This window comes from Pomacea canaliculata, linkage group LG5, assembly GCF_003073045.1.
Source record: "Pomacea canaliculata isolate SZHN2017 linkage group LG5, ASM307304v1, whole genome shotgun sequence".
NCBI classification, from domain to species: domain Eukaryota; kingdom Metazoa; phylum Mollusca; class Gastropoda; order Architaenioglossa; family Ampullariidae; genus Pomacea; species Pomacea canaliculata.
This window is the reverse complement of record NC_037594.1, coordinates 5,528,438-5,539,759: the sequence shown is the minus strand read 5'-3', so window position 1 is coordinate 5,539,759 and position 11,322 is coordinate 5,528,438. Positions and strand designations below refer to the sequence as shown.

At 34.5% G+C, this 11,322-nt stretch overlaps 1 protein-coding gene across 5 annotated transcripts in view; it reads right to left on the bottom strand.

Annotated features, from left to right (window-relative positions):
• The window catches only part of LOC112564417 (leucine-rich repeat flightless-interacting protein 2-like), a 31,350-nt gene extending 21,739 nt beyond the window's left edge, over positions 1–9,611 (bottom strand). Inside the window, exons 1-6 of one of the 5 annotated variants that reach the window (XM_025239211.1) lie at positions 8,993–9,611; positions 5,588–5,674; positions 4,399–4,437; positions 4,058–4,078; positions 887–1,150; positions 419–511 (exon numbers count right to left, since the gene is read on the bottom strand). In XM_025239211.1, coding sequence (XP_025094996.1) covers positions 419–511; positions 887–1,150; positions 4,058–4,078; positions 4,399–4,437; positions 5,588–5,674; positions 8,993–9,076 — 588 coding nt within the window. In that variant the 5' untranslated portion in view covers positions 9,077–9,611. Of the gene's footprint in view, positions 1–418; positions 512–886; positions 1,151–4,057; positions 4,079–4,398; positions 4,441–5,587; positions 5,675–8,992 lie in introns of all 5 variants that reach the window. The other 4 variants (XM_025239210.1, XM_025239214.1, XM_025239213.1 and 1 more) reach the window with 4 other exon arrangements.
• Positions 9,612–11,322: the final 1,711 nt, after the last annotated feature.

Below are 11,322 nucleotides of genomic sequence, written 5' to 3'. Positions count from 1 at the left end.
TAAATTCTAAAACCATGCTTGTAATTAACAATGCAGACCAATCAAGCATCTATTTCAATATAAATAGTACACCTTAAAAGTTATAGTTTTTACTTAACATCTCTACTTTAAAGAGTCCATGAGCCAGCCCTTACTTTCTACACCAAGCTATTCTGTGGCATGATAAATACTTTACAAAGTGTCAAGTGTAATTATACTAATGATATTGTTAAATTTAAATGTACATAGACATTAAAAGGTAATATAAGAAAATTATAAAAGAAAATGCTATAAACTGCCATCTTTCTGACTGAATACTAGAAATATGTTTCTCTTTTACTTGATGCGTACTTATGCAGAATCAATCTCCCATAAAAATATGGAGATTTATCTCAAGTAATAAACAGATATAGAAAAGGCATGTAAGATTTTTACTTACTGCTATCAAACGATCTTTATAGTCATTTGCTTCCCTCAAAGCTTTAAGTTCCACTTCTGCAGCTTGTAGCTCTCGTTTTTTCATTTCCAAATCCTACACATTTTGATAAACATACAATGATAAAAACAATTTTTTTACAAGAAAAAGTGTGTGATGGTGGAATAATATTATCAGGAAAGCAGGGGATGAAGGATATATGGAAAGCATTAGGAGAAAAAATAAAAATTTATTTATCCTGGCAAAATATAGTTTTCTACTTATACTACAAATTGCACGCACACACACACACACAAAAGAAAAATAAATAAAAGCAAACAACCCCACCCCAGAAATCTGGGGATTTCTCAATGTACCAAAAACATTCAGAATGTTCTGGCAGATACTGGAAAATATAACTGTAATTATTCCACCATAAACAGGAATAAATAACAATTGCCATGCATTGTTTGGTACTCTTACATTACTTACCCGACACTTGTCCTTGTACTCCCGCTGCAGTTCGACATAGCTCTCTGCCTGTTCTTCTAACTGGTCTTTGAGAAGCTCAACCTGGTACACCAGTGACTGTTTTTCATTGTCCAGCTGAGCACTGCTCATCATGGCGGTTTTATACTTCTCCTCCAAGGATCGTAATTCCATCCTAAGGTCACGGTCTTTGCCACTGGGTGCATCACCGCTTCCTTCACTGGAATCATCACTGCCTCGTCTTGATCCTGTGGGATGTTGCCGAGTCTGTGGCAACACAACACTTAGTTGAAATGGGATCACCAGTGATATTTGAGGTTATTCTCTCAAGATAAACAGCAACATAAATTGGTGGCACAGGATGGTTCTCAAAGGCACAGTCATCTGAAGGCATTTATAATTTTTTTCCTTCTCTAATACGTATAAAAATAGTCTGTTTTAGTCCACTATATATTCCATTTAGACACAATAAGTATCAGCATCAATATAAATGTAACTTTCATTACATTACAATCATGTCTTACTAAATTTTTGCTCCCATTTTCAAGTACTGTTGCATCAAAAACAAGTTATATTGCATGCATCTTACATGCAAACCAAGAAGCCATGCTTAAGCTTAAAAAAAAAGGCTGCACAACTCATTTCTCTTCTGATGAAATACTTGATGTCTTGCATGATTTGGATGCATAATCACCGATCTGTCCAAAAGCTTTTATTATCCTATAATTTCTGGCTCAAAACAGGTCTTGATTTCAGCATCAATATAGTATAGCTGAGCAAGACTAACACATTTTAAACTCAAATAATGCAATCAACTTCTAAAATAATTGAAACAATGTTAAACTAGTTTTAAATAAAATAATGCGGAAAAGCAAAGGTTGATGAATAATTTCCAAACAATAAAATTCAAAGAGATGTAAACTTTCTACTAAATGTATAAATGGCAAATATATAATGTTTCACATATTACTTTCAAATTATATGTTTTAATGAACCAAGTACTATGACCCAGGTACCAGAAATTAAATCAATTATAAATTATGCATGAATCATACTGCGCAAGCTGCAATGTGCAGCTTTTAACACAACAAAAAAATGGGCCATTAAAGTGTGACATCCACATCTAAAGCTTATAAAAATTTATACAATTTGCTGTATTTTCAACAGTAAGGGCTACTCAAGCTGGTACTTCATAGCACCATCATTCCATTAAGGCACACATCAATTTAAGGAAAAAAAATTAAAAATTAACAGACTATAGAAGAAAATGCCAGAAAAGTAATGTTAAAACTCCTGCTTATTCAACACTGCATAACATTAGCAAAAGCCCAACTCAGTCTACAATCATATTATGCTTTGACTATGGTAAAAAAAAAAAACAAATTCCATGCCCCCAAATTAAAAAAAAAAAGATTTAAACTTAAAAATTCAGTTTTGTAACATACTGCCTGCAATGCTAAATTTATAAACTTATTTCAGTTTGAAATGTATTAAATGAATGACTTGAACTTTGTGTCACAAAAAGCTTTGAAACGTCTAGAATTTGGATGCCTTCTTGTTCTCCAGACTTGCAAATTGGAATACGCTACACCACTTCTGCACATTCTTCACTGGTTATCAATTAACGCTAGAACTGACTATAAACTTCTGATTAAATATATTATACTTTCTCCTTTGTGCTCATTTTCTATTACACATTAACAAATCTACTCTACATAGTATCTTATTGGCTATACGTATTCGTTTACATTCAAACGCTCATTACTATGTACTCTATCTTTAACCTGTGGCTCAGTGGTTGAATGTGTTTTTTTATTGCAGCATGTTATTGCTATCCAGTCTTTTTAACGTTCTTATTTATCATTAGTCAGTGCAGAGGGTGCAACCTGCTCTGGTGATGAAACTGCTTTCTATTATAATTATTAAACTCTTAACTCTCTATGGATTCTTTACTATTTTTGTGACCTCATCTGCCCACACTCCTGCTTGGAAACATCCTCATCTAATGTACATTGTATTCATTCACATATTGATAATACATATTCTCCTACTGTGCTTCCATACTACATTCTCTATTCTGATTTGAAGAAATGCTCATTAAAAACATGTTTAAAATATTATGCTTAATCTTTTTAGTCATTTTCTTACCATTATGCATCAACACAATTTAGTTTTATATAATATTTTATTAGTTATATGCAGATTTTTTTCATTTAGTGTCTTAATTTAACTTTCATTACCTGTGTTAACACACCTTTATTTTACTTTAAAATGCAGTTAAAAGGACAAAGGAGCAGACTTTAAATTAAGTTTTTCTACACACTTTTTATCTATTTCACTCAGTGTGCAAAATATACAAGTCATTCAAGAACATCTTTCGTTCTTAAAACACATTCATTCAGTAAACAGGGAGAAAGGAGAGTAGAGGTAGAGGTAGGAAGTATCAGATGGTGAGAAACAAAGAATCAAGAGATAAAACTAGCAAGGACGCCCCAGCTTCTATTTGTTTTCATATTAATAGTTTAGTTTGTGACTTTCACAATAACTCACACAGGTCTAAATCATTACTTATTATGCTATGATATCTTTAAGTTATCTACAAGTTGTAGGTATATTTCACAATCTTCAAAAACATATGTATAGAAAGTATATTGTTTTCCATTTGCATACATAAATATGTTTTGTTAGTAAACTGATTAAGTCTAACCCTTTGTCAGTACTTGTGTCTTCTTGTATTCTAAATAAGTTTTTCAGAAAAGTTTAAATTTCTTAATGATGTGCATTTACCGATCATTGCTGAATGTAAATCTTCCCAAAATTAAATAGCTAACAAACTTAAATTGATTGCCATGACAGATAACTTATTGTCTCTTTTACAATAAGACACAGCACATATAGGGACTGGAATTTAAATTATTTATTAAAATATACAACAGTGACAAAGTTTAACTTAAATGCCATGTAATTAAATTTTAATTCATGTAAATAAAAAAAATTAGTACCTGCGTCAGCAAAGTTTTAGCTTCTTATATGGGTGAGTGTTTCTTGTAAATTTCAAAGCATACAAACTATTCACAATCAGGTAACATACTTAAAAAAGATGTGAGTTTGGTGTAAAAATAAAACAAAAATGCAGCACAAAACAGATCTAATTTTAATAAAGTATGGACATACCAATAATTTTTTATTCTTGACCTGTCATGAAAGTCAAAGACACGTAACTGCAATTATTTTGCACAAAAAGTAGTTACTAGTGAACCAGATGGATACAGGTTGATCAGGGCTTCTGCTTACTCAAAAAATTGCGTACTGTACGCATTAAAAGTTCGGAGGACCCCTTCAATTTTCGTCAATGGGTCCCCTTCAAATTTGGGCAAAGAACAGGGACCCCTTCTTCAGATTTTTAAGGGGTCCCTGTTCTTTAGCATTTAGCCTTAGCAGAAGCCCTGGTTAATAAACAATTTTGTTGAAAGTGCTACAAGAAACAATGTCTGTGTCTTTGAAAATGTCCTCACCTTTGTTACTCCGATATGTTCATTGTTCAGCTTTTCCTCCTGCTGATCATCAAAATAAATATAAACATGACAAAACCTTGTCTGAGAGGGCATCAACAATGTTTTCTATTGTATTTATAATCCTGAAAACTACAGACTGTAACATATTTAAATTAAATACAGCAAATTCTAAAAATTAATTTTAAATATGAAGCAGCAGTTTATAAAGTACCATGCAATCATTTTCCATGATCAAGAATTAATATGTAAGAAACTGTGGATTATGTATTGCCAAATGGGGGACGAATCTGATGTGGCAACAGAATGGGTTGCGGATAAAGAAGACAACTCAGATGAAAATATGCAAAATGAATGAACTGTACAGGTGGATCAGATTTTCATGAAGACAAAGTCACACTTCACTGAAACAGTGAAAAACAAGACTTTCATGTGATACAATAACTATACCACTAAACAATATGAACCAACAAGAAAGGAAAAATGAACAATATACAAGGAAAGTGTAGTTTTTAAAAGGTGTGTTGTGACCTCCTAAAAGGTCACCATTAAATCAGAAGCTGAGAGTTTAACTAAAACCTAAACCACAAAAAACCCCAACTAAAACTGACCATTGGTAAGGCATGTCTTTAGTTTCATGGTATAGGCACATATGTGTGTTTATACTAGAATGTATGATTGTGGATGATCCAAACAGTTTGGATTGATAGGGAAACTAATTGCTAGATGGATCTAGCTACTAATGTATTCAAGGCAATACAGACACACTTTTTAATGTTTTAAAATAGTTCAATAATAAAAACGCTCTACATAATAAATCACAACACATCCCACCATTCTAACATAAAAAAGTAACAGCAACTAAAGGGAAAGGATACTTACATAAACTATGTATGTATGAATGTGCATCCATGCCTGACTGCGTAAACATGTGCATCAACACACCTCCACACACGTGTATGAACTATTCACATAATTCCCTGAACACATCTATCCTCACACAGCATGAACACACCTACACATGCATTCACAAAAACTTCTATCCACACGTGCATGAACACACCTATGAATACATCAAACTCAAAAAATACTAAGGACTACTTAGAAATTTTTCTTAAAATGAAAAAAAAAAAAAACACCTTAGATAAACACGACACACCCACTCCATCACAGGAAACTAGTTCTAACTGACCTCTCGTTGCTGGCGCTCAATCTCTTTCATGCGTATCTCCCTGGCTTCAGCCCTGGCGGCTCTTTTTGCTGCAAGCCTGTTCTCAGCCTGAAAAAACAAAAACACCTTGCTTAAAGGATTGTTGACTTTGTCCCTATTGCTTTGTTTTGCGCATAAAATGAGTGAATAAACATGCACTGTCCCAAATCTTCCAATTTAAGAAAAACAACAACAGACCCATTGAGAACTAGAATACTGTATAGATTTTCACTACATCCCCCCTTATACATGTTTGTACGGCAGTTTATGTAACCTCACCTGTTCAAATGCACAAAGAACTATTAAACTTTTAATGATCTTTTTCCTTCAGGTTGGTATTAATTTATTCAACTAATGACATTTCTATGCAATGTATGTCCAAAAATATACAGAAATATGCAAGGACACAAAAGGACACATTTTTCCAGCCCCACCCCTAATGCCATATCCTGTACAAGTGCCTTGTTCCCTACCTTCTTTGTATGTGTAGAGATCAACTAAACTGGAAGGCTTGACTACTAATGGGTTGTCATTTAATTAGCATGTAAAAATCAGTTTGCTGTTTATCAGTTGCCTGTATTCATGATAAATGTAACAAAAACTGTGCTTCTGGTTTTCAGGCACACAAAAAGTAGACACATATCCTCACAAATCAAGCAGCCATAATAATATACACAATTACATAAATATGACCACATTTTTCCCCCTTTTCTTCCAGATGTAAGAGTAGTTTGTACTGTTGATGGATGGGCTGTTGGCAAACTATGCAGCCCATCTAGCCTGAAGATACAGTGCACTCACCAGGTGACGAATTCATAGCAATTGACAAAAAGCCAAATGCTGCACCAATAATAGGAAAATCTAAAATTGGGATTTGCATTTTTTCAGCACTGTTTTGTCAATTTTAAACCCATCTTTTACTATATATATTTTAGGATTGAATGCGCATGCATATTGTTTTAATGTTGCACAGAAAAATAAGGCAGTCATAAACAGTCATCATTTTTTGAGGAGAATGACTAGTCATAAGGCAGAAGAAGAAGAAAAAAAAACTGTTGAGAAATGAAAACATTACTCTGAAATTCTAAACACATAAGAGAGATGCTCGAAAAGATGGTTATAAGCACAAAAAGTTTTTTTTATTATTTCAGTCAAAATACTGACTAAACTGCTTATAGTAAATTATAACTGTCTTAGCCGCCTGCAGAATCACAGGCCATTTCAAATTATATTGTATCTCCAACAATATTGTATCTCCAACAATTTGTCTTAAAAGACATACGTATACAAGCAGACCTTGTTCTATGTAGCTCACTACCTGTAAGAATCAAGGTAACATCAAACATACTGTTAATACTATTAATAGACAGTGCATAAAGATTACCCTAGTGGGTAGCCTCTATCACCTTAAGCATTCACTAAAAAAGATGCTGCATGCTGCTAATTCAACGAGATGCTCCACAAAGCATAAGGGCTGATCTGGAAGAAATGCTTATTTTCTTCACTATAAATTCAGAGATAATGAAGCCAATCATCTACAACTGTTCTTAGTAAAATGAATACATTCTCTTTCCCAAATTCTATCTTTTTGTCTATCTTAAATTTGTACAGGTTCTAAAGGAAAGATAAAGATTGAGCAACTTCTAAATTAAGTAACAGAATGAATTAATAAAGGTTAACTTTTGCATTGTGATTCTGACCTGTGGGTCACAAATATGCAAAATAAAAATGATGGTGCTCTCAGAAAGTTATGGGTTGGGGAATGGGCACAAGCCATGCAGCCAAGACCTTCATGCTTTGCTGTCTTTTGGGAGTTCCCCAACTCTGCCAAACAGTGACTCCAGAGGTATTTACATGTTCTCCCCCACTCCCCAGTTCCTCAAAAGAAAGGAAAAAAAAACAGTTGTAAGGTGGGGGAAATGGGAAGAGATACATGCACAGATTTTCCTTGCAGGATGGTTTTCCAGCAAACTGCACACAGTTTTCTAAAAAGGAAATGACAGCTTGAGACATGAAAGAGACTAGTCTGCCCCTGCAAGTGGCAAAACTGACTGCCAGGAGAGGCCACATGATAAAACAGGAACTGTCAGTCTTGTTGTCGTGACCTTAAACCTGCAACAAAGCCTCGAAAGGGGAATCCTACTATATGTAACTAGGGTTGTGGTGAGTCAGCTAGCTCCCATCTGACAAACATCAGACCTGTCTAACATAAAAGGATTCACACGAACTATTGTAATTCTAGTTGTACCATTTTACAGTTTAAAAATTGCTAGCTTTTAAGCACTCAAATGGTTTAACTATAAAATTCATTATCACCGTTCCATATTATTTCTGTTGTATAATTCAGTAGGCCAACAATTTAGGAAAGTGGAACTATAGAAAAGTTTAACAGATGAAGGAATTTTAGTTTCCATATAATCACAATCCTTTCATCTAGTTATCCCATCTCGTCAGAGACTTGACGATGATTTTCTGAGAGTTTTAACAAACAAAAAAAAAGAAAAAAAAAAGAGGTGCACACAGATCAAATGCAAAAACAACAAAACCACTTTGAACCATATAACTCTTTTCTGCTATTGTCAGTGCGGGTGCATGATTGGTATTGCTCAAGTAGGTGATGGTCATAACCAAGACATGTTCCTAGTGCTGTGTCCCTTGGCAAACAGATTCTTCTGTTTATGAGCTCCAACAACTCTTATCTTACAGGTGGAGTGGGGAACCTTACTACAGGTAATTCTTATGTGCAGTCTTTTTGAGAAACCTATAACTTGGAACTTTATAGTGTTATTCCCCTTATCTGCCTTAGTCCTGCTCCATAGCAAACAATTTTGCCAATGAGGAATTTTAAAAATTAATAAAATTCATGAATAAAAGATATAAAGAACCAACAGGAATATAACATATCCTTCACAGCTAAATCTTAAAGGAAAGCACAAAAACAAACAGATCTGAGGAATGAAAAGGTATAGAAATAAACATTCATATTCATTGGGGTGGGGAGTTGATATCACTTCCCATTACTTGACAATTCTAAACACATAACCTACAGATTTATATTTATATCACTGCTTTTTTTTGGATACTACAAGGTAAAAATTATAATAATTTTAAATAGTTAAAATTGGGCAATAAATTCCGATTCTAAAATTGCATGATTTGGAATCATTCAGTTACCACAGTAAAAGATTATGATAATGAGCATACGTCATAAAAGACAAAGGACAAACATTAACACTCTTAAGGGTACGTGAGATACCAGTTAACATATCGTAAAATTGTCTAAAGCATACGCCAGTAAGACGCAAATGGTAAAACAGCATAAATGTACATTGATCAGAAGCAGATACAACTGTTCTCGTAAAATAAACTGATCAGATATCATCCTACCTCTTTCGAAATTTGTGTTAGCGCTTGATCTTCCGCGGAGTATTGCCGAACATTACTCCTTCTTCTCCCAGAATGTGAACTCATCCTTGCTTGCTGGAAATCCTGACACACGATACAACGACAGAGAGCAAAGCCAAAGCCTTGGCTTGTCGGTAATCTCTGTTTAACACACCCCCTAAGACAGCTGTTTTTCTTTGCGAAAATGGAAAGTTTACCACAGTCTCATGGGTTTATATTATCGAAAAAGATAAGTTCTGAATCTCATGCTAATCTTTTTAGCGTCAAGTGACGGGTTACATGCAATAATTCATTCATTTTCTCGTTCGCCGATTGACACCTTCCATTACAGCCCTTCCTGCAATTAACACCCGGATGTACAAAAGTCACACTGTGCGCATGCGTGATGTACGGGAAATCTAAAAATTTCTCCCACAAAATTTGCAGCAAGAACAATCCAAGATCAAACAATAAGGAATTTTAAAAAATGTGTTTTAATTAAATCATAAAAATTTATTTTAGACACTCATGCACCTCTCCGGATAAGAAGTAAAGAATCATTGGGCAAGTGTAAGCACTCATTTTTCGACAAGAGCTGGCACAGACTTACAAAGCCGCGCATTCAGCACTAAGGCTGTAGCCACCATGGTTATCGTTACTGACTTCCGGTACAGGCAAAAAGCTCCGCCTAACTGATATAAACGCTGGAGTCACGGTCCAGCTTTCCCGTCGGTTAGTCTATAATAGAATTTTAAAAGTAATCTGTCAGCTAATGAGAATGAGTGTCGTGCTATCGAAAGTTCCGTTTTTTTATGTTTTTAAGATTTGAGACCGTAGCCTTCCAAACAGTATACATGTATATATCTTTGGTCTGCTGCGATATGAGCATAGTCGCATAAGCGAACTTTTGCCAAGCATATAGGTTTTTATTAGATGAATGTAGTTTAGTTATGATAAAAAACACTGACCTTTATTGACATGGGTCTGTGATATGTACATCGATTTAGCATATATAGAGACTTGATGCTTCACGCGCGCTCACAAACACACTGAACATAAAGACATTATAGCAAGCAACATTTCAAATATGAAATGTTAAGATTTATTTTGTAAGTTTTAAAATAGTGTCTTATCTGTCTTCATATAGCTGTAATGCTGAGCTCATCATACTAAATTGAGTGATAAATATAATCACAATCTTTATACACAAAATAATTGGTAGCTCAATTTTGCATTTGCATTAACATTCATTATACTTAGCATGACCTATACATATATGCATACATATTATTTATTTACACAGCTTACTGTAGTCATACAATCTAATCAAGAAACCACATGTATTTTTAGGAAAATGTTATAAATTATTAATGAAACCCTACTTCCCCCCCCCCCCCTTCCTCACAATAAAATCCCTTACTAGCTGGTGTTTCTTTTATCTCTTTGTTCCACAGCCTATGGAACAGGAACAGTCTTGTCTCCCTTGTTAGTATCTGTTTTAAGATCACAGGAATCAGGCAGAGGGAAATCCTTGGGAAGGCATCTCACATCCTGTTTCCGATCATATGAATTAACCCTCTTGCAGTTTGGCTGTAGGTACATGATGCCTGTGTGCAGAACCCATTGTCACTGCAGTTCATTCATTCTTTCCAAGTGCCATTCAACTTTACTGGCTTGTATTCGCCTGAGGTGACCTAAGCCCTAAGGTCATTAACTGTGTCTACTGTTGCTGAGAAAGTGTGTGTGTGTGAGAGGAATTATTTTAACATGTATATGTTTGTATTAACTCTGTATATGAGCACTATCTCCAATTGCCCTTTTGGATAAATAAAGTTGTACTTAAATAGTATTGCCTTTGTTAAATTTGTGCCTCATGCTTTCTCTAACAAGGCTGATATTGGTTAGACAAACTGGATTAAGGTATCTCACAAAGGAACTCTGTACACCTTCGTTTAAAAAGCAGATTAAAGTGAACTTCACTTCCTTTGCCTGTATGAATGAAGTGTTCATTGAATTCTTGAAATAGATCCCTTGTGGGCATATCAATCAGCATTCGGGCCACCACACTGACCAGACTACACTTTTTTAATGTTAACAGTTGACTGCAATACAGTTTCACAGTTATGATTTTAAGCACTAACTGATAGCACGAGTTTAATTATTTTAAAACTTTAAAGACCAGATGGACACTCAGGTGCTTGTTCTCCCTGCAACTGCATGTCTTACAGAAAACCTTAAGAGCAATGTATTCTAAAATCACATCCACAAAGCTACTAATCCCCAAATGCTGTTTGGATATGAATGATCAAACAAAGCAGCTTCAAAAGTGAGTA